Here is a 25,623-nt window from a genome sequence, read left to right as displayed (position 1 = left end):
AGGCCAGAGCTGGCCTCCTGTCGCGGCCCAGTGCACAGAACGGCCACTTTGTGCCCTGCGCTTCGCCTTCAGACCGGGCGGGAGCTGTGCCTCGCCGCGGTGTCCTGGACACGAGCAGCTGGGCGCCGCTGCGGAGAGAGGGAAGCGCCGCGCGGGTCCCGGGCCCAGCGCTGCGCCCAGTCCTTAGGCGCCCTCCTGCGGCCGCTGCTCGGCGACCTCCCGGCCCTGCGGCTGCGGCCCCGCCCCCGCGCTGACGTCACCGCATTCCGGCTCCGCTCCTCCCGCCGCGGCGCCCGCACCGCAGTGACAGCCAGCCGGGCCCGGTGGCGGAGAGGAAGTGCGGTCCGCGCCAAGCTCGTCCCCGCCGAAGCCGGCTCCCCGCGGCTCGGGTGACAGCGTCGCGGCCGCCGGACGCAGCGCGGGGCAGGCGCGGGCAGAGCCGAGCGCAGCGGAGGCTCCGGCAGAGGCGCGGGGAAAATGGCTGATGACTTTGGCTTCTTCTCGTCGTCGGAGAGCGGGGCCCCGGAGGCGGCGGAGGAGGACCCGGCGGCCGCCTTCCTGGCCCAGCAGGAGAGCGAGATTGCAGGCATAGAGAACGACGAGGGCTTCGGGGCATCTGCCGGCAGCCATGCGGCCCCCGCGCAGCTGGGCCCCACGAGTGGGGGTGAGTCAGCGCGGGGCCTGGAGCGGGGCTCAGGGCGCGCACCCGGGGGACCCCGGCCGGGGCCCAGCGGCACAGGGTAGAGAGCCTGCTCTAGGCCAGCCGGGGCAGGAGCTGGGGGACGTGGGGAAGAATCTTCTTGGAGCTCTCCATGTAGCACTTCCGAGCTGGGGATGAGGCCTCCCCTGGGGCTGTGGATCCGGTGACTCCCGGGACAGGAATTCGGTCATGACATTTCATCCCCAGGCCAGCTTCCCCGCTGCCCGGCTCTGGAATCCAACCCCAGCTCAGTTTTGAGAGTCCCTCCTGAGCCTTCTAATAGCCTGGCTGTCCCAGGCTCCCAGCTAAGTGTGCAGGTGTGGGCAGAACACAGCCCTCCTGGCCCCTCAGGCTTAGCTCTCTCCTGCAGCTGGGAAAAAAGAGGACCCTGGGTGCTCCAGGAAGTCACTAACCTTCCCCCGTGACCACCTGCCATTCGGCAGTCGCTGGGCTAAGCGCCTTGGTTACATTTAATCACTTCATACACGTTACTGAACCCATTTCAGAGATGGTAAAACTGAGACTCAAAGGGGTATGCTATTGAAATAACTAATAAGTGGCAGATCAAGAATTTAAACCTGATTCTTTTTATTTTTTATATATTTTTTCTTTTCCTTTTTTTGAGATAGGGTCTTGTTGTGTTGCCCAGGCTGGTCTTGAACTCCTGGGCTCAAGCGATCCTCCCACATCTTCCTCCTAAAGTGTTGGGATTACAGGTGTAAGCCACCACACCTGGCCGTGAATTTAAACCTGTTTCTGTCAGACTCGAAGCCCTCTCCACCTGACCACACTGCCTTCCAAGTGTCTGGCTCTGAGTTAGACACCGGAGTGTGGGCCGCAAAGAGGCATCAGTCAGATGTGGTAGGGCCCTTCAGGGTTTTGTAGTTGTCGACTTAATGGTTTTCCAAACGTGGTCCGGAGCTATCATGATTTACTGTGATTGGCTTCAGACTTCAGAGTTCATGCCTGGTCCCTGAGAGATCATCTTTATCAATGATGTTCCTGCCCTGGTTCTGGCTAGCAAGAATGATTTTGTGAAATATTTAGTAAAAAAGTAGATATCAGCCGGGCGCGGTGGCTCTCACCTGTAATCCCAGCAGTTTGGGAGTCCAAGGCGGGTGGATCATGAGGTCAGGAGATCGAGACCGTCCTGCCTAACACAGTGAAACCCCATCTCTACTGAAAATACAAAAAATTAGCTGGGCGTGGTGGCAGGTGCTTGTAGTCCCAGCTACTTGGGAGGCTGAGGCAGGAGAATGGCGTGAACCCGGGAGGCAGAACTTGCAGTGAGCTGAGATCGCGCCACTGCACTCCAGCCTGGGTGACAGAGCGAGACTCCGTCTCAAGAAACAACAACAAAAAAAGTAGACATCACTTTCATGGGTGCATCCAAAACAGGTTTTACTTCCTGTTAATGTCATTTTGGAGTGGTTTATGGACCTGTTGTAATAGTGCTGACATATATACATATAGATATATTTTGGTTAATGGTGTTTACAAGGCTCTTCACAGTCATGTGTGTATTCATTCAACATTTGCTGAGCACCTACTGTGTGCCAGGACACTAGGGATACAGAAATGAATAAGACAGTTCCTGTGGCTGAGGAGTTTGAAGCATCTCTGTATCTCCTTGATATGAGAAATGTAACCAGGCTTTTGTAACATGCAAGAAACTGGTGGCCCAGAGAATCTGAGTATCTTGCCCAGAGTCACACAGCCAGGAGTGACCGATCTAGGGCTTGATCCCACACCTCCCAACTCTGGGCTCCATTCTCTTTCAAATGCTGTGGAGCCTGGGCAACATGGTGAAACCCCATCTCTACAAAACATACGAAAATTAGCCAGGCGTGGTGACATGTAGCTGTAGTTGTAGTTCCAGCTACTCGGGAAGGCTGAGCCAGGAGCATCGCTTGAGTCCGTGAGGTGTAGGTAGGTTGCAGTGTGCTGTGATCATGCCACTGCACTCCAGCCTGGGCAACAGTGAGACCCTGTCTTTAAAAAAAATATGTGTAGCAGTCACCTCCTTGGGAGGAGATAGGATGTGGGGTGAGAAGCACTGGGTCTTTTGCCACCTGTCTGAGACAGCAATGGAGGGCTTCTGAAGTGGCAGCTTCCAGCACCTCAGTACAGACCCTGCCCTGTCCCAGGGAATTGCTGAGAAATGCCTGCCCCAGTTAATGCACCAGTATTCATTGGTCCACACCTCTGTGAGACCACCCTTTTCTTCAGTCTGGCTCCCTGGGGCCTGTTGGGGGAGGGGTGCAGGGAAGAGGAGGGAGGCCTTGTGGGGAGGTCCTGCTGAGGGGAGCCATTGCCAGAACCTCAGGAGAGAGAAGATGGGATTCAGGCCGAGGGCAGCCAGACGCCTCTGGCAGCTGAGCAGTTTGTGGCCTCTCCCAGGATGGTGGGCTCCGGGGGCTTAGAGCCTGGACGGGAAGTTCTGTCCTTGGCAGAGATGGGGCACAGATTGGCCTCAGACCCGAGGTGACAAGGAGAGAAACAGACACGCTTGCTTCTTCCAGGGAGCTGGTGGGGACACAGCCTTCTGAGGGTCTCCCAGGCACATACCTGCTGACTCTGCAAAGCCTCAGCTGCCCTCCTTAGTCAGGTCGGGGAACAGAGAGGTGTTGAGGGATGGTGGCTCAGTGGGTGGCCAGATGGACTAGAATTGATCTGACCTTCTCAGCCTACGCAGTGCTGAACAGGTAATCTTCCCCTGGCCAGGGATGTGTGCCAGGAGCCTGGATGGGGCAGAGAAAAAGCGCCCTGGCCTGCTGGGAGTTGAGCAAAAACTGGCTCTAGCAGCAGCCGCCAGTCAGTACCTCTGAGGCACCTTCTCTTGGATGTTGGGGTCCTCAGATTAGCAGTCTCTGTGCTGCCACTGGGCTCAGGTGCCCCTGGGGAAAGAGGGATCTGCTGTAGACCTGTGCTGGAGCTGCAGGGAGCCCCTCCTCTCTGGCGGGGCCTGTGGCCCTGGGTGATCTGGATGATGGACACTGTTTCCATTCATCAGCCTTGGGTAGGTTTCCATTTTCACACCCAGTTTTCTGAGCACCAGGCCTGGCTCTGACTTGCCTGTCAGTTCTGGGCAAGCCCATTTCCCCCGCTGGGCCTCAGTAAGCTCACAGGAATGTTCTGGACCCTCTCTGCCCTTGTTCCAAAATGGGCCAGGCAGCTGAGGGAAGCAAACATCCAGGGGTTTATCCCCGGGACGTGCCTCTGCCTCAGTCCTGTTCTGCCGGCCTGTGAGTGTGGACTCCCGGTGATAGATGTGCAGTGGGCGGGTGGAGAGCCCTGTGGGAACAGGTACTTGGAACGCTGTGTGGGTGTGTGTGGACTCCCAAGGAGGCCGAAACGGCTTCTCCAGAGGAACACTCTGGAGGCTGAGGCTGGGCAGAGACTTTTTCTGTTGGTCAGGGTAGACTCCGGGCAGCTGCGTGCAGAGGTGGGGTCTGAGACTGGAGTTGGTCAGGGCGGAGTGGAGTGGTGCAATTTCTTGAGAAGGCCAAGTGTACTGACCGGCATCCCAGGAAATAGACAGACCCCGGTAACGTGAGGCCCTGCTAGAGGAGACGGCCCTGCAGAAGCAGCCCCTTTGCGGAAGATGCTGCCACTGAAACCCTATTGGTCCCACTGTGATTTAGGGGCCAGGACACCCATGCAGGAGAAGCCTTATCTGAAGGAGTGGGGGTGACAGCTGACAGAGTTGGTTGGAATCCATCACTGTTTGACTCTGAAAGTAAAGTCAATTATGATTTATGTCACCCGGGGATTATTTCCATGGGATTAAGTGTCCTTCCCTTCGGTCCCCAGGCCAAACACACTGTCGCTGCTCACGGCCCTCTCTGGCTGGTGAAGGGCTGTTTGACTATCTGCCTCATAACCTCATGTGGCCTCCATGGCTTTTTGCTAGGAGGCAGCGCAGTTTTTGAGAGCCTTGCAGATAACAGCAGGCCTCAAAAGAACAATTCAATTTGCATTTAGCCAACAGTCACTGCTCACCCCTTCCGTGCTGGAACCCTGAGGAGCTGAGTAGGACACAGAACTGGGTAACGGGGTACACACGGACCCTGGGGATCATAAGTAATTGCACAAGAGGGTGGGGGATACTGTATGATATCCTGGAATACCCCAAAAGTGAGACCTACCATAAGTGCCTAGGGAAGTAGAGGAAGCAAAAGAGGGCTTCCCAGAGGAGGTGACTTATGAGCTGCACCTTGGAGAATAAATGGATCCAAAAAAGCGTTCTTTAGAGAGGGAAGCAGGACGAAAGCATGGAGATGAGGGTGGTGTGTTTGGGGAAGGAGGAAACCAGAATTTAGGGTTTGTGGGATGGGCTGGTGGGAAGTGAGCCAGGAAAGGGCAGGGCCAGATTGTAGAGATCCTCATGTTCCAGGTTAGATGTATTCATCTGGCAAATATTTATTGAGTCTCTGTCATGTGCCAGGGACTGTTGCAGGTGGTGGGCCCCATCATGGATGAAAGCAAGTCCACACCCTCATGGAGGGTCTGTTCGATGGGGGAAGACAGATAATAAACACATAGACAAATAAACAGCAGGCTGTAGTAAGTGCGCTTAATACTGCTGGAGGAATAGGAAGGGGTGCCCAAGGGGTGGATGGGGGTGTGGTCAGGGAGGCCTTTAATTAGGCAGCATTTGAGCAGAAGCTGAAGGGTGTGAGGGAGCAGCCCTCCAGGCAGAGGGAACAGCACCTGCAAAGTCCCCAAGGCAGGAGCAGACGCTACAGGCCACTGTGGTCCATGGGAAGTGGATTTCTTTGGAGTTTGTTTTCATGACATTTTGAGTCAGAGGAGAGGCGCAGGTAAGTGCATGTTTTATGGACTGTCAGCCCTGGCAGTTGGTTTGAAAGAGGGATGGGAGAGGCTGGAGTCAAGGGGGCCTGTGAATGGGCAAAAGCCGTGCATTCGTTGTCTTTCTTTCATGCATTTATTTACTTGTTTATTCAACAGATAATGACTGCGCACCTGCAAAGGCACAAGTGCGTGCAGGTCTCTGGGAAAGACACAGGAGAAGAGAAAGAGACACAGTTGTGTCTTCCCAACTGTTTGCCCCTATTTAGCAGGCAAAGCAGTTGTGCAGGTGCAAGATGCTGAGGGCCGGGCCTGGGGCTGAGCTGCGGGAGAGAGTGGAGGGCAGCTGTGAATGTCACTGTTGTAGCCGAAGCCCCAGGAATTGGTGACTAATCAGATGTCAAGGAAAGGGACAGGGAGGATTCACTGCTGAGGGCAAACTTCATTCCTTCTGGGAAGGGCACAAAGAGAAAAAATGTGCCAGGTGCTGTCTGGTGGGAACTGCAACTCCTGCTCACCCAGGAGGAGCAGTTGCTTAAGGCACCTCAGGGACAGGCAGAGACACGTAGGCCCCTCTTTTCCTTATCCAGTATAGCCCCCACCCTGAGCTTACAGCAGCTCAGCCTACTCACCAGCACAGGCTCCACAGGTAATCTGGCCATTCCCAGCCATGGCCAGGGGTCGGTGATTTCGGGTAGGTAAGGAGCTATTACTGGCTGGGTGATTTTGAGCAATCGCATGGCCTGTCTGAGCCTCAGCTTGAGTATCTGTAAAATGGGTTGACAACTATTTCATTGCAGGGCTGTGGTGAAAATAAAATGTACTAATGGCTGTGAGAGGCTTTGTAAACAGTCAGGGAGGGGATTGAGCCTAAATTATATATATATCCGTTATGTCTCCTATATGTGGGTCAATATATACATGGGTATACACAGAGTTTGGGTTGAGGGGCTAATGTAGGACCATTTCCTGCTTGCTATAAGCTAAACAGTGAGTAATGCTATCTCCTTGTTCTCTTTCCAGCTGGTTCTGAGGACATGGGGACCACAGTCAATGGAGATGTATTTCGGGTAAGCAAGGCTCTGTCTCAGCAGCAGTGAGGACCAACAGCCCCGATCTCAGTAACTTAAAGCCTCATTGTTGTAGGCTTACAGCTCCAAGTTCTCCTGTTCATTATATCTGATGCGTTGGGGTGGGAACATAGAGAAAGGTTTTTGGCATGTTTTCTTGTCATGTAGAGGGCAGGGAAGAAGAATAAGGACCACTAGTGATCGAGATTGATGGGGAGTAACCTCAAGTTGCCCATGGTGATGTCTGGTTTTGGGAGGGAGAGGTCAAGTAGCCCACGGTGGCATGAGATAAAGGCAGCGCAAGGCCTTCCCTGACCATGTACCACTGACGAGAGGCAGAACCCAGGCCATCTCCACACACAGGGCGGGCCCTTTGGTCCAGATATTCCACTTCCAGAATTTTCCCAAAGGAAATAATTGGACAAGGCCACCCAGATTCTCTGCAGGATTATTTATAATGGCAGACAAATTGGAGACAACCTAAGTGTCCAGCATCAGGGGACTGAATAGATAGATGAGAAAACCATGCTGTTGTTAAAAAGGGCAATCAGGGCTGGCCGCAGTGGTTCACGCCTGTAATCCCAGCACTTTGGGAGACTGAGGTGGGTGGATCACTTGAGGTCAGAGTTCAAGACCAGCCTGGCCAACATAGTGAAACCCCATCTTTACTAAAAATACAGAGAATTAGCCCGTCATGGTGGCAGGTGCCTGTAATTCCAACTACTTGGGAGGCTGAGGCAGGAGATTTGCATGAACTCAGAAGGTGGAGGTTGCAGCGAGCCGAGATCATGCCATTGCTCTCCAGCCTGGGAGATTAAGAGTGAAACTCCGTCTCAAAAAAAATAAATAAATAAAAAATAAAAGGGCAATCAGAGCTTCCTGTATTAACACGAAAAGATGTCCACAATATATTAAGTGGAAAAAGCAGCTTGCAGAATAATATACACAGTATGGTCCTGTGGTTTTTTTTTTTTTGAATATGTTTGGGCCAGGTGTGGTGGCTCACACCTGTAACCCTAGCACTTTGGGAGGCCAAGGCAGGCAGATCATGAGGTCGGAAGATTGAGACCATCTTGACTAACACGGTGAAACCCCATCTCTACTAAAAATACAAAATTAGCTGGGCGTGGTAGCGCATGCCTGTAATCCCAGCTACTTGGGAGGCTGAGGCGGGAGAATTGCTGGAACCCTGGAGGCGGAGGTTGCGGTCAGCCGAGATCGCGCCACTGCACTCCAGCCTGGGCAACAAGAGCAAAACTGTCTCAAAAAAAAAAAAAACAAGTTTGCACTACATATCTGAAAGGATGTGTACCAGCTGTTAAGAATGGTTAGCCCCAAGGGCGGGGTGGGATGGGGATAAGAAAAGGGCATTCACTTTCGCTGGGTTGTTTAAAAATTCTTTAAGTGTTTTTATAGCACAAAAAAGGAAAACCCAGCCGGGCACAGTGGCTTACGCCTGTAATCCCAGATTTTGGGAGGCTGAAGTGGGAGGATCGCAGGAGTCCAGGAGTTTGAGACCAAACTGGACAACATAGTAAGACCCCGTTTCTACAAAAAATGAAAAATTAGCTGGGGAAATAGTGTGTGCCTATAGTCCCAGCTACTCAGTAGTCTGAGGTGGGAGGATTGCTTGAGCTGGGGAGGTCAAGGCTGCAGTGACTATGATTACACTACTACACTTGGCCTGGGTGAGTCTTTTTTTTTTTTTCTTTTCTCGAGATGGAGTTTTGCTCTTATTGCCCAGGCTGGAGTGCAATGGCACGATCTTGGCTCCCTGCAACCTCCGCCTCCTGGGTTCAAGTGAGTCTCCTGCCTCAGCCTCCTAAGTCTGGGATTACAGAAGTCCACCACCATGCCTAGCTAATTTTTTGTATTTTTAGTAGAGACGGTGTTTCTTTTTTTTTTTTTTTTTTTTTTGAGATAGAGCCTTGCTCTATCGCCCAAGCTGGAGTGCAGTGGCGCGATCTCTGCTCACTGCAAGCTCCACCTCCCGGGTTCATGCCATTCTCCTGCCTCAGCCTCCCGAGTAGCTGGGGCTACAGGCGTCCACCACTACGCCCGGCTAGTTTTTTGTATTTTTAGTAGGGACAGGGTTTCACTGTGTTAGCCAGGATGGTCTTGATCTCCTGACCTCCTGATCCTCCCGCCTTGGCCTCCCAAAGTGCTGGGATTACAGGCGTGAGCCACCGTGTCTGGCGAGACGGCATTTCATCATGTTGGCCAGGCTGGTCTTGAACTCCTGACCTTCAAGTGATCCACCCAACTCGGCCTCCCAAAGTGCTGTGATTACAGGCGTGAGCCACCACGCCCGGCATGACAGTCTTTTAAAAAAAAAAAAAAAAAAAAGGAAAACCCTAGTAAGTGTATTTCTAGTTAAGACTGCTTCTGTCTGCACCTGCCTGACTCTCTTCCCCTTGAACACACACAAATCCATTTTAGTACTTTGAGGGAACTCAGACCACAGAGGCGTGCAATCATCCTCACCTCAGCCCCCGAACCAGATGCCTGGTGGGGCTAAACCTCCCCTCAGAGCCTTCATTCCCACTCAGACTGGGCCAAAGACCCTTGATCCTGGGGACTTCGGCTGTGGGATCTTCTGAGCCCCGCCCTGGAGGAGCTGGCTTCTTAAATCCTCTGGGGGAATAAACAATCCTTATTTTCTTATGTAAGAGGGATGGGCTGGTACCTTATGCAGGGAAACTGGCCAAGTCCTGTTTCTGGAAAATTACTCAACTATCAGCAAGCTGGAAAAGTCGATCTCTAGGACTTCAGCAGCTTCATGTCTGGTTGGGCCCGAGGGAGTCAAAGAATGAGGATTTGCTGCTGTGCAGCTTGGTAGATCACTGAGACTTAGGCTGCCCAGGCTCTGGGCACATTCAGAAGGACTTTGGTTGACCCCACAGTTCTCTGTCCTAAAGTGGACCCAGAGCTGGAGATATGCTTGGAACCACAGAAGTATGTAGAACGTGGCTGGGCACACTGACTCACGCCTGTAATCCCAGCACTGGGAGGCTGAGGTGGGTAGATCACTTGAGGTCAGGAGTTCGAGACCAGCCTGGCCAACATGGAGAAACCCTGTCTCTACTAAAAATACAAAAATTGGCTAGGCAAGATGGTGGGTGCCTGTAATCCCAGCTACTCAGGAGGCTGAGGCAGGAGAACTGCTTGAACCTGGAGGCAGAGGTTGCAGTGAGCTGAGATCGCACACTGCACTCTGGCCTGGATGACAGAGTGAGACTTTGTCTCAAAAAAAAAAAAAAAAAAAAGAAAAGTACCTAGAACACTCTGAGCAGGATCATTTACCTTTCCTAAAGATTAGCATCGTGAAGCTCAGAGCGGTGAAGTGGTGAATGCAAAGTCACCTAGGAAATCAGCCAGTTCTGGAGTGCACCCCCTTTGACTGACTTGGCCCCCCGCCTTCTCCCTCCCAACCCCTCATCCCTGGGTGAGCCCTGGGTGAATCTGAGGAACCCTGGGCCTCTTTTCTAATCTCAGTGAGAACTCTTATTTTCACTGTTACTAAGAATCAGAGCAGGTGTGTTTTTTTGTAAATCATATCACATCAGTGCCATCCTAGAATCCTTACAGGCAGGGCAGGGTCACAGACGAACTGAGTCACTCAGAAGCATGGTGGCAAAGCCCCAGTGTGCCTACATCTCCTGACCTCTGACCTGGTGTGCTTTGCATTACCGCTCTGTTGCTGGAACTGGCTGGCCACAGTGGCTGGGTCACAGGTGGAAAGCCCCAGCTCTTTAAGATTGAGCATAGCAGGTCTGGCCTGCACCTGCCTGGGGAGGAGAAACCTTGGCCTGTACACACCCAACACTTTCAAGGATCCTGGACCGAGCTTTTGTGCTTCCTTTGTTACTCTTTTCTGCAGTCCGTGCACCACGAGCGGGTCCAGCTGCAAACCCGATTGCCAACACAGCCTAAGAACAAGCCTGCCCACACCTATTCCAGCTCTATTTGGCACAGCCAGGGAGGGGCAGGGACAGAAGGGCCCTGCAGGACTCTGCCTCCCCACCTCTGCACAGATCCTCTCTCCTTTCCCTTAATACTCCCATCATCCTCCTTTGAGCTACTTAGAGGAATTAGCAGCTCAGCTTAGCTTAGATTTAGCTGATCAATCCCAAAGAAGGATGTGGCTCATCCTCTTGGCCGTCCCTGGAGTCGCAGCACATGCTTGGCTGGTGTGGGTCCACAGAGGCTTTTCATGGGTGGGCCCAGCAGAGGGCCTCTCAGGAGAGGGATTCTAGGGAGCTAGACTGAGACAAGCCTGGCCCTGACTGTCGCCTCCTGCCTTCTGGTCCTGGCTATTCCTGCCCCTTTCTCTCTGCAGAGCTTGGGAGGGGTCAGAACATTGCTCTAGCCACTGGTGAGCTCTGCTGGTTACCACCCCTCCTGGCCATGACTTGATCTCCCCACTGAGATGCTCAGGTGATTAAAGGAGAGCCCAGTTGTGGCCCCTGACGCTGTCACTGGCAAGGGTAGGGGTGGGGGCAGGGGCAGGAAAATCTGTTCTGAGCAGCCCGGAAATAATGAGTGGCGGCTGCTTCTCGGGGCTTTACCTGCTGGCAGCGGCACTGTGCTCTCCTGGCCACGGTGCACTGAGGCCAGCAGGCGTGGGGCCTGCCACACTGGAACAGCGGGCGACAGCAGCCATGCTGTCCCTCACGCACACGCCCTCCATGGGCTGCGGAGTGTTTCCATAGCGTCTCGTGAGCCTCACTTCCCACCGGTAGTAGGATGTTGTCACTCATTTAACAGGTTTGAGAGCCAAGCTGCCCGGGGAAGGGACTTCTCAAAGGTCACGAGTCCGGTGAGCGGCAGAAGGGGGATGTAAAGCCCAGCCCCTCTGGTGGAGTGTCCAGCGCTCTCCCCTGCCCTCCACACCCCTGGGTACCCAGCCACTTGTTTATTCATTTGGTTTATATGTTTGGTCATTTATTCATTTGGTCAGTGCACATTCTTTTATGGCTACACACCTGCTACGGCAGCAAATAAATGGATATGGAGGCAAATCCACTGGGTAGTTGGTGTCCAAAGAGCTCTCTTGGCCGGGCGCGGTGGCTCACGCCTGTAATCCCAGCACTTTGGGAGGCCAAGGCGGGTGGATCATGAGGTCGGGAATTCGAGACCATCCTGGCGTACATGGTGAAACCCTGTATCTAGTAAAAATACAAAAAAATTAGCTGGGCGTGGTGGTTAATACAAAAAAATTAGCTGGGCGGGTGCCTGTAGTCCCAGCTTCTCGGGAGGCTGAGGCAGGAGAATGGCGTGGACCTGGGAGGTGACAGAGCTTGCAGTGAGCAGAGATCACGCCACTGCACTCCAGCCTGGGGGACAGAGTGAGACTCCGTCTCAAAAAAAAAAAAAAAAGAGCTCTTTTTTTTTTGAGAGACAGGGTCTTGCTCTGTAATTGAGACTGGAGTGCAGTGGTGTGATCAAGGCTCACTGCAGCCTGACCTCTTGGGCTTAAGTGATCCTCCTGCCTCAGCCTCCTGAGTATCTGGGACTACAGGGAGGGCCATCATGCCTGGCTAATTTTTAGATTTTTTTATGGAGATGTTGTCTCGCTGTATTGGCCAGGCTGGTCTCAAACTCCTGGGCTCAAGCAGTCCTCCTGCTCAGCCTCCCAAAGTGCTGAGATTACAGGTATGAGCCACTGTGCCTGGTCCCACACTCGCTTCTGATAGAAGATAGGGACCTGGAAAGAGGTAGATGGGAGCCCAGGAAGGTGAGGGCTTGGCTCTGGGGAAGTATTAGGAGCTAACAGATTGAGTTCTTCTCTGTGTAGGCACCAACCAAGAGCTTTACGTGCATGATCTCCCTGAGTTCTCCCAACTCCCTGTGATGTCGGTTGTCATTATTGTTTTAATCAGGAGGGTTAACAGCTCGCTCAAGTTGTGTAGATAGTAAGAGGTAAAACTTGAATCCAGGATCAGGCGCCAGAGCCTGCCCTAAAGTTAGGGAACGCAACTGTGAGGGGACGCTGGCAGGGGGTTCCAAGGCTGCCCATGGGGATGTGGGTGGCCTTGGTCAAGGGAAGAGCATGTGCAAAGCCGCAGAGGGTTGGTCATTCAGTCCAGGGTTCACCCGAGCCTGGGACCTGCTGCACCAAGGGACGTGCCAGGAGAGCCAGGAGGGGCCAAAGGTTTCGGGTGAGCCCTGCATAGCCTTCACTAGAGTGCATCAGTGGGCCTTGCAGCTGGTTGCAAGGGGTGGAGATGTGGACCCGGTTTGGCCAGCCTTGGCACCTTGGGCCTGGGGCAGGACACCGTGGGGGCTGAAGTTTCCTTAAGGCTGTTCTCGCGCCCAGGCTGCAGGCTGCAGCAGAGGTTTAGATGGAGTCAGAAGACCTGGACTTTCACTTTCTGCTTTTTCCCAGCTGGCTGGCTGTGCGCTAGTCACTTAACTGCTCTGAGCCTGGTTTCTCATTTGTAAAATGAGCATTAGAGGCTCTGCTCCGCTGCCACACAGGGCTGTGGAGAAAGTGCTCTGTAGCCCTGGACACTTCTCACAAATTCCTGACCCAGCCCCTCGTTGAGCTTCGGGTGGTGTGTGGGGGTGTGTCCCAGAGGAAGGCGGGCCAGAGGCCTGGGGGCAACCGGAGCTGGGGACCCAGTCTCTAGTCTTGTCTTGAGAAGGAGACAAGCAGGAACACAAATCATGCATCACAGAAGTGGTGCATGGGCCCTATTAGCTACTATGTGACAAGTCACACCCAGCAATTCAGTTTGAATCCTGGCTCTGTCACTTCCTGGCTGGGTGACCTTGGCTCTTTGGAGATAGAGTTTCCCTACCTGTGAAACAAAAAGAATAAAACTTGGCTGGGTGTGGTGGCTCCTGCCTGTAATCCCAGCACTTTGGGAGGCTGAGGGGGGCGGATCACTTGAGGCCAGGAGCTTGAGACCAGCCTGGCCAACATGATGAAACCCTGTCTCTACTAAAAATAAAAAATTAACCGGGCGTGGTGGTGCCCACCTGTAATCCCAGCTACTCAGGAGACTGAGGCAAGAGAATTATTTGAGTCCGGGAAGCGGAGGTTGCAGTGAGCAGAGATCACGCCACTGCGCTCCAGCCTGGGTGACAGAGTGAGACTCTGTCTCAAAAAAAAAAAAAAAAAAAGAAAAGGGCCGGGCACTGTGGCTCACGCCTGTAATCCCAGCACTTTGGGAGGCTGAGGCGGTTGGATCACAGTCAGGAGTTCAAGACCAGCCTGGACAAGATGGTGAAGCCCCGTCTCTACTAAAAATACAAAAATTAGCTGGGCGTGGTTGTGGGCGCCTGTAATCTCAGCTACTTGGGAGGCTGAGCAGAGAATTGCTTGAATCCGGGAGGTGGAGATTGCAGTGGGCTGAAATCACACCACTGCACTCCAGCCTGGATGACAGAGAGACTCCATCTCAAAAAAGAAAAAAAACAAAACAAACAAAAAACACCAAAAAACAAAAAAAAACCACGTAGGGTTGCGAAGATTAAAGAAAGCCATTTAATTGCAAGTTCTCCGGAGTCTTAATTTAGGGCAGGCTTGGCCAGGCGCGGTGGCTCATGACTGTAAACCTGGCACTTTGGGAGACCGAGGTGGGTGGAACACCTGAGGTCAGGAGTTCGACACCAGTCTGGCCAACAGTAGAGACAGAACCCCGTCTCTACTAAAAATACACCACACCTAGCCAGGTGTGGTGGCAGATGCCTGTAATCCCAGCTACTTGGGAGGCAGAGGCAGGAGAATCCTTGAAGCCAGGAGGCTGAGGTTACAGTGAGCCGAGATCCTGACATTGCACTCCAGCCTGGGCAACAGAGCGAGACTCCGCCTCAAAAAAAAAAAATTAGGGCAGGCTTTATGGAGATGGCAGGCCCTCAAGGATACAGATGAAAAGAGACTCCTGCCCAGGGCCCCTCTCCACCCCTCTCCTCCCACATCTGGCTGCATGTGTGTATTGATTTCCCGAAGGCTCCAGGCCCACGTGACTCCTACACGTGCTGGCTCTTGGCCTGAAATGCCCTTCCCCATCTCTCCCCACTGTGCTCTATCTCCAGGTAAGAATGGTGCCCTCCCCCACTCTCTTTACCTGACCTGTGTTCCAGCAAGGTTCACACTTCCCCAGCCATGGTTCTCATCTGCGAGGGACTCCCTGTCCCGACTTCCTGGAGGATGTCTCGCTCATCCCTGTCCCCAAGCCTGAACATCTGTGAATTCATTCAATATTCTTGAAAGGTGGCTAGGCGCGGTGGCTCAAGCCTGTAATCCCAGCACTTTGGGAGGCCGAGACGGGTGGATCACGAGGTCAGGAGATGGAGACCATCCTGGCTAATACGGTGAAACCCCGTCTCTACTGAAAAATATAAAAAACTAGCCGGGCGAGGTGGCGGGCGCCTGTAGTCCCAGCTACTCGGGAGGCTGAGGCAGGAGAATGGCGGGAACCCGGGAGGCGGAGCTTGCAGTGACCTGAGATCCGGCCACTGCACTCCAGCCTGGGTGACAGAGCGAGACTCGTCTCAAAAAAAAAAAAAAAAAAATTCTTGAAAGGCTCCTGCAGCCAGGCCGTCCCGGTGTTGGGTGCTGTGTAGAAACAGGCAGCCTCTGCCCTCCTGGAGCTTGCTTACTTTTTTGGGGGAGGGAAGGGGGAAAACACAGATTTTAAACAGGTAAACAAGCCAAGGCCTCAATCAGGAGGCAGAAGAAGCCCTAGGAAGATATAGACCCTCGATTCTAGGGGAAGAATGTTCCAGACAAAGCCTCTGAGGGGATACAAGATGAGCTTGCATGAAGGCCAGTGTGGCAAGAGTACACAGATAGAGGACAGAAATCAGAGGCCCAGGGAGAGACCAGATCACTTGAATTTTGTTCTAACCATAGTAGGGAGCCTTCACATGTTTTATTTTAATTAATTTATTTTTATTTTAGTTTTATTTATTTGTTTTTTGAGAGAGTCTCACTGTGTCACCTAGGCTGGAGTGCAGTGGCACGATCTTGGCTCACTGCAACCTCCATCCCCCGGGTTCAAGCAATTCTTCTGCCTCAGCCTCCTGAGTAGCTGGGATTACAGGCGCCTGCCACCACATCTGGCTAATTTTTGCATTTTAGTAGAGATGGGGTTTTACCACGTTGCCCGGGGTGGTCTTGAACTCCTGAGCTTAGGCGCCTGCCTCAGCCTCCGAAAGTGTTAGGATTATAGGCGCCAGCCACCATGCGCGACTGCCTTTGGATATTTTAAAGTGTGACATGATAAATCGGATTTAGGCTCTGAACAGGTCATTCGGGCATTTTGTGGAGATGAGGCTGCAGGAAGCAGAGACCATCTGTGGTCCAGGCCAGGGGTGGTGAGGGCCGGAGGGAGAGTTTTAGAGATGGTGATGACAGGCCCTGCTGATGACTTGCTCAGGGCATGGGAAGGAAGGAGAAATCAAGGACGAACATGAGGCTGGGGCCTTAGTACCCTTGGGAAATTGTTCACTGTCCCTAGGCTTTCATTTTAACATCTGGAACAAAAAATCCAAGAAAGCAAAGGAGGTTTTGTAAAAATGTTGTGCGACACAAGGCGAGTGGGTGAGTGGCGATTGGAGGAGGCAGCCCCCACTGCCCCTTCTCATAGACCTAAAGGCTGAGGTCTCGATGCCATGTGGATGCCACCCTAAAGACAACGCTCAGATATGACCCTCTCTTCCCTTCCTCCTCCCCCACAAGGGCACTGTGGTGCCTTTTTCTCAGACGGAGGGTGGGGGCAAGTTTGGGGAATGAGAAGTCAAGTGGCGTTCGGGATTCCTGAACACCCACGTGGGCTGGCGCAGAGAAAGGGCTCAGTACATGTTTGCTCGAGGAGTGGGGATTGGGTGGTGGTCAGATGGCTGCCTTCATTGTATTTTTATTTTTATTTCCAACTTCTCTGATCTCTCAAGTCATTTTAGATAGAGGTAAGTGTTGGGAAGAAAATAAAACAGGGCACCTGGGTAAACCCATATACACAAAGTAACAGTGCAGTTGTCTGCAGATGGAAGGCTCTGTAGGTTTGGGCAACGGTGCTGGGAGGAGTCCTTGTAGCCTGGCCTCAGAGCAGCGTTGTTCCCAGAAAGGAGCAGCGGTGAACTTGTGTTCTCCGGGTACGGGTCCCAGAAGGGCCCCTGGGATGTTGGGGAGAGTCTCTGAATTGAAATACAGTGCTGTGCTGGAAGAGGAGTAAGGGTGGCGCCCAGCTGCCCTGATGATCCCAGGAGCCAGGCTGCACCCCTGTCCTGGGCCTGCCCGTCCCTCACTCCCCAGACAGCTGGAGACCGAAGCCCTGATGTGCCATCTGTGTTCCCTCTCCCAGAGCTCCTCCCAGAACCGGGCGCCTGCTGGCTGCGGGATCTTTGCTCATTCAGGCACTGAGGATAGGTGGGCGCCATAGGACAGAGGGTGTGCCAGACACTCCTGTGGGGAGAAGATGTCAAACAACACGGGCAGTCATGGCAGTTTTGATAACTGCTTGAAGGAGGAGGAAGGGGAGACTATTGCAGGCCAGAAGCCCCAGGAGACAAAGGCGGGGCGGCTGGAGTGGAATGCCTGCAGACAGGAATGCGGAGGGCGTGGGTGCCAGAGCGGGTGTGGCTGGGCCTGGATTGGAAAGGCTTTGCCAGACCAGAGGGTGCCACACCCTTGTGAGCAGAGCTCATAGTCCTCAGCGCTTTGGGTCCCCAGCTCTGGCAAGGGGGGTGGGGAGACGTGAGCAGAGCCCTTGCCTGGGAGTCAGGGACCTGGACTCTAGCCCTGGCTCTGCCACTACATTGTCCCATGTCTCTGGGCCTCAGTTTCCTCCCCTGTAAAATGGGAATAATAATAGTAGTAATTCTAGCTACTATTCACTGAGCCAGCACTCCACACCAAACACTCTTCTAAATGTCTCACAAATATTAATGAAATCACAACAGCTCTTAGGGGTGTTCTTAATATTATTCCTTTTCTTTTTTTCTGAGACAGAGTCTCACTTTTATTGCCCAGGCTAGAGTGCAGTGGTGTGATCTCGGCTCACTGCAACCTCCTCCACCCCCGGATTCAAGTGATTCTTGTGCCTCAGCCTCCCGAGTAGCTGGGACTACAGGCGCGGGCCACCATGCCAAGCTAATTTTGTGTTTTTAGTAGAGATGGGGTTTCACCATGTTGGTCAGGCTGGTCTCTGACTCCTGACCTCATGTGATGCACCCACTTTGGCCTCCCAAAGCGCTGGGATTACAGGCGTGAGCCACCATGCCTGGTCTATTCCCATTTTTTTTTCTTTTTTTTTTTTTTTTTTGAGACTGAGTCTCACTCTGGACCGGGCTGGAGTGCAGTGGCATGATCTCCGCTCACTGCAACCTCCGCCTCCCAGGCTCAAGCGATTCTCCCAAGTCCCAGCCTCCTAAGCAACCACCACGCCTAGCTAATTTTTCATATTTTTAGTAGAGACGGTGTTTCACCATGTTGGCCAGGCTGGTCTCAAAAACTCCTGGCCTCAAGTGATCCACCTGCTTTGGCCTCCCAAAGTGCTGGAATTATAGGCATGAGCCACTGTGCCTGGCCTTTTTTTTCTGTAATTAAAAAAATTTTTTTGAAAATAGTGACAGGGTCTTGCTGTATTGCCCAGGTTGGTATTAAACTCCTGGCCTCAAGCAATCCTCCTGCCTCAGCCTCCCGAAGTGCTGGGATTATAGGCATGAGCTACCATGTCCAGCCCCATTTTTCAAATGAGAAAACAAAAGTCAGGCAAGGTTAAGCAATTTCTCCCAGGCCTTACAAACATTTCATAGTATGAGAGGTGGCATCTGAACCGAGAAAGCCAGGCTGCAGAGTCCACGTTCTTCCCCATGGTGTGATCTGAGCTATGATCATGCTGCATATCTCAGGGATTCTTCTCTACTCAACAAACATCTACTGAGCATCTGCTGGGCCAGGCACTGTGCTGGGCTCTGGGGACACAGCAGTGAAAAGGACAGAGGTGACATCCTGATGGCAGAGACAGACAAACACATTATAAAGTAAGGTCCTTTTGGGCTGGGCATGGTGGCTCAAGCCTGTAATCCCAGCACTTGGGGAGGCCAAGGCCGGTGGATCACTTGAGGTCAGGAGTTCGAGATCAGCCTGACCAACATGGAGAAACTTAGCCAGCCATTGTGATGGGCGCCTGTAATCCCAGCTACTCAGGAGGCTGAGGCAGGAGAAGCGCTTGAACCTGGAAGGCAGAGGTTGCAGTGAACCAAGATCGCGCCACTGCACTCCAGCCTGGGAAACAGGGACACGTCATCTCAAAAAAAAAAAAAAAAAGTGAGAGGCCGGGCGCGGTGGCTCAAGCCTGTAATCCCAGCACTTTGGGAGGCCGAGACGGGCGGATCACGAGGTCAGGAGATCGAGACCATCCTGGCGAACACGGTGAAACCCCGTCTCTACTAAAAAATACAAAAAACTAGACGGGCGCGGTGGCGGGCGCCTGTAGTCCCAGCTACTCGGGAGGCTGAGGCAGGAGAATGGCATGAACCCGGGAGGCGGAGCTTGCAGTGAGCTGAGATCCGGCCACTGCACTCCAGCCTGGGCGACAAAGCGAGACTCCGTCTCAAAAAAAAAAAAAAAAAAAAAAAAGTGAGGTCTTTTTGGACTGTTAGGAGTTGATACAACCACAATAGAGATTTTAATGACAGTAACATAAGGGACTCACTGTGCCAAGCAGTATTTTTATATTTTATTTTTATTTATTTATTTTTTGAGACGGAGTTTTGCTCTTGTTGCCCAGGCTGGAGTGCAATGGTGCGATCTTGGCTCACTGCAACCTCCGCCTCCCAGGTTCAAGTGATTCTCCTGCCTCAGCCTCTGGAGTAACTGGGATTACAGGCATGCACCACCACGCCCGGCTAATTTTTTGTATTTTTAGTAGAGTCAGGGTTTCTCCATTTTGGTCAGGCTGGTCTTGAACTCCCAGGCTCAGGTGATTCGCCCGCCTCGGCCTCCCAAAGTGCGGGGATTACAGGTGTGAGCCACCCGCCCAGTGTTCTTTATAATTTTTAACTCATTTCATCCTTATGTCCTCCCATCAGGGTGCATACTGTTATTTAGCCCATTTTATGACAAAGAAAGTAGCTGGCACACGCTTTCTTGAGTCTCCTGCTTGGGGGGTATCAAAGCCTATGACTGGGCCGGAGGCAATGATCAGGCACAGAGAGGGTGAGTAAGTTGCCTGCAGTCACACAGGTGGTGGAGTGTTGCTGGCAGAGGGAACAGCAAGTGCAAAGATAGGTGTAGTCACTGGAGACGGTGGGTATGAGGTGGTTTGAGGTCGAGTTATGCAGACATGAGCGAGTCCCCAGCAGGGGCAGCAGAGACAGTGGGGCAGGTGTGCTGGCTGGATAGACTGCTGCGTGTTTGTGTTGTAGGAGGCCAACGGTCCTGCTGATGGCTACGCAGCCATTGCCCAGGCTGACAGGCTGACCCAGGAGCCTGAGAGCATCCGCAAGTGGCGAGAGGAGCAGAGGAAACGGCTGCAAGAGCTGGGTGAGGGCGGGGCTGGGCCGGGGTTGGCTGGGTGGGCTGTGTGTGGGGTGGAATGTGTGGGGAGTCCTCGGAGTGCATGGAACCCTGCATGCCTTAATGTGGGACTGGGCCGGTGTGGCCCTGAGGCTGCCTGGCAGGGGCCAGGGGAGGAGCAGCCGGGGTGGCCAGGCCTGTGCATCCCAGCTGGAAAGCAGCCGCTCATTCTTCTGTGGGGTCCTAGATGCTGCATCTAAGGTGACAGAACAGGAATGGCGGGAGAAGGCCAAGAAAGACCTGGAGGAGTGGAACCAGCGCCAGAGTGAACAAGTAGAGAAGAACAAGATCAACAACCGGTGAGAGGCCTGTGGGGACATGAGGGGGCCGTGGGGACATGAGAGGGGGATATGAGGGGGCTGTGGGGACATGAGAGGGGCTAATGGGGACATGAGGGGGTCGTGGGGACATGAGAAGGGCTATGGGGACATGAGGGGGCTGTGGGGACATGAGAGGGGCTATGGGGACATGAGGGGGCTGTGGGGACATGAGAGGGGCTATGGGGACATGAGGGGGCTATGGGGACATGAGGGGGCTGTGGGGACATGAGGGGGCTATGGGGACATGAGGGGGCTGTGGGGACATGAGAGGGGCTATGGGGACATGAGGGGGCTGTGGGGACATGAGGGGGGCTATGGGGACATGAGGGGGCTGTGGGGACATGAGAGGGGCTATGGGGACATGAGGGGGCTGTGGGGACATGAGAGGGGCTATGGGGACATGAGGGGGGCTGTGGGGACATGAGGGGGCTGTGGGGACATGACTGAACATTGCCCAGTGCTTCCTGCCTTTGAGGCTGTGCCCTTCAAGGTACAAGGTCTTCCGGGAAGGGAAAGGCGTGTTGTGGGAAAAGCTGCCCTTCTGTCTGGGGAACTGCTGCGTGCCAGGCTCTGGGGTAGGCACTGAGGAGACGGAGATAAGGAGGACCCAGTCTTATGTCCTCAAAGGGCACAGAGGAGAAACACACACGTTTGACTGAGCTCGAATACACTAGGGCCCTCTGCACGAAGGCCATGGAAGCAAGGAAACAGGTCAGGGAGGGCCTCTGTGTCTTGGGACTTGGGCTTTGGAAGATGACTAGGAGGTCATCAGGGAAAAAAGGGCAGGGGGTAGGGGGCGCATTCTAGACCTGGGTACGAAAGAAAAAAATGTGATGTATTGGACAACGGGGCCAGGGAGTGGTGGGAGAGAAGGCAGGAACCTGTGGGCTCACGTTGTAAGGGCCTTGGCTGATGAGCTGGGCAGTGACATGGGCGGTGGGGAGCCACTGAAGGGGTCTGAACAGGAGTAACACGATCAGGGATGGATTTTAGAGAAGGCGCTGGGGCCAGGGTGAAGGTCCCCGTTCTCCTATTTGGGTCTGTGGATCGTTGCTGAGCCTTCCAGAACTATGCTTCCTAACACTTCTCCCCCGGGAGGTACTAATGCTCTCTCTCTCTCTCTCTGTCTAACCTTCTGCCTGCCTGTCTGTCTTGCCATCTGTCTTCCCCCACCTAACCCCTTCCCTCAACCTTTCCCTCAAGGATCGCTGACAAAGCATTCTACCAGCAGCCAGATGCTGATATCATCGGCTACGTGTACGTGTTCCTTTTGCTTCTCTGTCGGGGGAGCTAGAGAGGGAATGGCCACCACAATTTCTTGAGTTTCCTGCTTGTGGGATATAAATGAGTGTGGCTGGGCTTGGAGCAATGGTCAGAGCAGGAGGCAAATGCCCTGGTGGGTGCAGGCACCAACCACCTCCTTCCCTCCAGCGAATTGGAGGCTGCTTGGCTAAATCAGAGCCCTGCAGGATAAAGGCAGAGAGAGGAATGTGCTTGGCACTCATTCCCATGTGGGAGGGGCAAATGGCAAGGCACCCAAACTCCCTCCCTCTGAGATATCTCTTGGTGAGTGTGTGGGGTGAAGGGTTTTTTTTTTGTTTTTTTTTTTGTTTTTTTTTTTTTGGGATGGAGTTTTGCTCTTGCCACCCAGGCTGGAGTGCAGTAGTGTAGTCTCTGCTCACTGCAACCTCCACCTCTTGGGTTCAAGCGATTTTCCTGCCTCAGCCTCCCGAGTAGGTCAGATTACAGGCACATGCCACCATGCCCGGCTAATTTTTGTATTTTTAATAGAGACAGGGTTTTGCCATGTTGGCCAGGCTGGTCTCGAACTCCTGACCTCAGGTGATCCACCCACCTCGGCCTCCCAGAGTGCTGGGATTACAGGTGTGAGTCACCATGCCCGATTGAAGGGGTCTTTTATTGAACAAACAGACACTGAGCATGGGATGCTGGAGGCATGTGAAGGACAAGAGCTGCTCCTCTGTGACATCCATCTCTTCCTCCTGCCCCAGTGCACTGACTTTGGTCATCAGCCCCTGCCCAGACCACCACAGGCCCGCTCACGTTTCAGGTTTGGGTCTACTTGGTGTGATGAGTAATCAAGACCAGGGTTGGCAAACAGGTTTTATCTCATGCCAACCTCTTGATTGGTAGAGGCATCCTGGAGGGTGGCGGTGGGGATTCTGGAGCTGAAGAGAAAGTACTTTCTGTTCTTCACTCTAGGTGTGCCCTCTCAGCCTGTTGTGTGTCGAGGCTAAGCCTCCTCTCACAGGGCACAGAGCACACCAGAGCCTTCGTCTGCTTCCTTCCACTCTCCCTCATTTAGTACTCATTGGCACTCGCCTTGTGCCAGATTGGGAAGACACCCACAGGCCGCCCCCCATGGTGCTCATGGTCTGGAGTGTGTTGTGATAAGGGCCTCGTGGAAGGACACAGTGAGCTCTGGAAGCCACTGTCTGCCTGGGGAGCCTGGGCAGGCTTCAGAGATGCAAGACCTTCAGCTGACCTTCAAGTGTGAGAAGGAGTTTGCTGGACAGGGAGGGTGGGAAGAGAAGGTGGGAGGAGCAGCTGGGGCCAAGGCATCCGGAGAGAAAAGGCCCAGCTGGCTGCAGTGGCTGAAGCTCTACAGGCCAGAATGGTGGGGATGGGTGGGAGCTGAGGCTGAGAGGTGGTTGGCTTGGGGCTGGTTGCAAAGCTCCTGTTGTGCCAAGGCTGAGCTGAGACTTGATCCAGAAGGCAGTGGGGAGCCACGGGAGGCTTCCAGCAAGGGATGGGGATGTCAGATGGGCATGGGTGCTGTGAAATACCACAGGGTGCTCAATGCTTCTGTTGAGCCTGAGCAAATGGCCCAGAGAGCACCCAGGAGAGCCCTGAAGAGAGAATGTAGACCAGGGCTTCTCAAACTTTTTTTTTTTTTTTAAGACGGAGTCTCGCTCTGTCACCCAGGCTGGAGTGCAGTGGCATGATCTCAGCTCACTGCAAGCTCCGCCTCCTGGGTTCAAGCAATTCTCCTGCCTCAGCCTCCCGAGCAGCTGGGATTACAGGTGCCTGCCACCACACCCAGCTAATTTTTTGTATTTTTAGTGGCGATGGGGTTTCACCATGTTGGCCAGGCTGGTCTCGAATCCCCAACCTCAAGTGATCCACCTGCCTCTGCCTCCCAAAGTATAGGGATTACAGGCGTGAGCCACTGCGCCCAGGCTCAAACTTTCACATGCCTGTGAATTACCAGGGGGTCTGGTGAAAACCCCGATTCTGATTCAGCAGGACTGTGGGGAGGCCCAAGGGTCAGCATTTCTGACAAACTGTGTCGTCATGCTGATGCCATTGGACCATGGACACTTTGAGCTGCAAGGATGGAGGACAGCCTCTGGACCCTGAAGGGACAGCTCCTAGGATAGCTTCCCTCATCCCCACCTGCCACCCAGCTCCACGCGGCACTTCTCTTTTTCCCAGGCCCACTTGCTACCTCATTGAATTCTCAGGCCACTGAAATAGTTGATAGGGCAGAGCTGTGATCCTCATTTTACAGGCTATGAAATGAGCACACAGCCAGCATTGCTCGAGAGGGGCCAGGTCACCTGATCTGAGGTCAGCTCCTCCGTGGAGAGCTCCTGCCATCAGTCGTGTCTGGCATCGGCAGAACTGGTCCTGCTTGAGATGGAGAGGGGGCTTCCAGGGACTTCTGAGGGACCCTCACTGGCCAAACAGAACATTGACCCAGCTCTCCTCACCTAAGCATCCCTTATTGTCTTTCTCTTAATGAGTCCCACGTTAGATTTTGTTCACTATACTGTATTTACTTGTTTCCCCACTGTCCCTTAGTCAGTGGCTTCTGTAACTGTCAACCAGAACTTCTGATGAAGGACCACCAGTTTTCATCCTAACTTGATTCCAACCAAAAGCAGACTCCAGTGGAGCATTCATGCCCCAGGCTGTGGCTCCACAGAGACGCCATAGAGACAATGGTGGTTCTGGGCTACAAGGGGCTCTGTAGTGAAATATGCTTGGGATGTGGTAGATTCCATCACATACCCACCTTGGAGGGTCATGATGCACACAGCGTATTAAAGGCTTTGAAAGTCTTGCTGTAAAGATCCTCTTTAGCTGGGTTTTCCATAGGTATTTGACCACAGTCTTTCTGGAGAATCCTCACACACAGCATTCGGGCCATGCTGAACTAGGTGCTTCTGTTAGGTGGTTCGTCAGTGTCCTACTTCTGCCAAGCTTTTGGAAATGGTGAAAATAGCTAAGGTCCTGCATTAGGTCCTCCAAGGGTCTTTAGGTGTCAGGAACCCCAGGTTGGGAACTCCTGATAGGGAGGTAATGAACAGAAGGTGCCTAGGCTGGGAAGACCTTTCTGAGCAGGTAAGGCCTGCACTGAGACCCGAATGGCAAGAAGCAGCAAGCCAGGAGCGAGTCTGGGGGAAGTGTGTTCCAGGAAGAGGTGACAGCAAGGTCCTGCTCAGGACCAAGCTAGGCTTCCTCTTGCGCCAAGGCTGCCCTCCTCTGAAGTCAGGGGGGCACAAGGCTGGGGAGGACAGAGTGCCCCAGAGTAGGCTGGGCAAAGCAGCCTTGCTCAAGGGACGGGCTGGGGAAAGGCAGACTGCTATAAAACCCCCTGTCCTATCTCCACCTGCAGGGCATCCGAGGAGGCTTTCGTGAAGGAATCTAAGGAGGAGACCCCAGGCACAGAGTGGGAGAAGGTGGCCCAGCTGTGTGACTTCAACCCCAAGAGCAGCAAGCAGTGCAAAGATGTGTCCCGCCTGCGCTCGGTGCTCATGTCCCTGAAGCAGACGCCACTGTCCCGCTAGGTGCCTGCTAGGTGCATGGCCACAGAGCACGGGCCGGGCCTGGGCAGAGGAGGAGCAGCTGCTTTGGTCGGGGCGGAGACTCGCAGCAGCTGCTACCCACAGCCTATTCCACTCCTCCCCATCTCCAGGCGCTGGGAGGGAGACCCTCACCCCCCTCAGCCCTCTCTCCCTCCTGGCCCTATGGTCCAGCCCCTCACACCTCCTCTCAGTCTACTCAATTGTGACTGTCCCTCCTGATGTATTTTTTTTTCTTGGCTTAAAGGGTGTGTTGTTAACTCTTTTTACACTTATTTATTATCATTCTCATTTCTCTGGAAGCCTCAACTGGTGTCAGGGCTCAGTTTGTGCTTAGAACTTTCCCAGCTTCGTGGCCTTG

At 53.5% G+C, this 25,623-nt stretch overlaps 1 protein-coding gene across 2 annotated transcripts; it reads left to right on the top strand.

Moving 5' to 3' along the window:
• The first annotated feature begins 302 nt into the window (after positions 1 to 302).
• Positions 303 to 25,571, top strand: CLTB (clathrin light chain B). Of its 2 annotated transcripts, XM_015141464.3 has the most exons (6): positions 303 to 664; positions 6,536 to 6,582; positions 19,963 to 20,080; positions 20,301 to 20,412; positions 21,637 to 21,690; positions 25,076 to 25,571. In XM_015141464.3, exons 1-6 carry the CDS (start codon positions 478 to 480, stop codon positions 25,245 to 25,247), a joined length of 690 nt encoding a protein of 229 aa, XP_014996950.1. In that variant the 5' UTR covers positions 303 to 477; the 3' UTR covers positions 25,248 to 25,571. The 2 variants fall into 2 exon arrangements, with proteins under 2 accessions (XP_014996950.1, XP_014996951.1); XM_015141465.3 differs by lacking the exon at positions 21,637 to 21,690.
• Positions 25,572 to 25,623: the final 52 nt, after the last annotated feature.

Source organism: Macaca mulatta, chromosome 6, assembly GCF_049350105.2.
Source record: "Macaca mulatta isolate MMU2019108-1 chromosome 6, T2T-MMU8v2.0, whole genome shotgun sequence".
NCBI lineage: Eukaryota > Metazoa > Chordata > Mammalia > Primates > Cercopithecidae > Macaca > Macaca mulatta.
The sequence above is the reverse complement of the archived record's forward strand: the minus strand, read 5'-3'. Positions and strand labels throughout refer to the sequence as shown.

Bases quoted from the DNA above. Each gene is read 5' to 3' on its own strand.
- CLTB (XM_015141464.3), top strand. From the start codon at position 478: ATGGCTGATGACTTTGGCTTCTTCTCGTCGTCGGAGAGCGGGGCCCCG. The intron at 20,081-20,300 runs GTGAGGGCGGGG...GTGGGGTCCTAG, and splicing joins GAAACGGCTGCAAGAGCTGG to ATGCTGCATCTAAGGTGACA. The intron at 21,691-25,075 runs GTACGTGTTCCT...CTCCACCTGCAG, and splicing joins GCTGATATCATCGGCTACGT to GGCATCCGAGGAGGCTTTCG.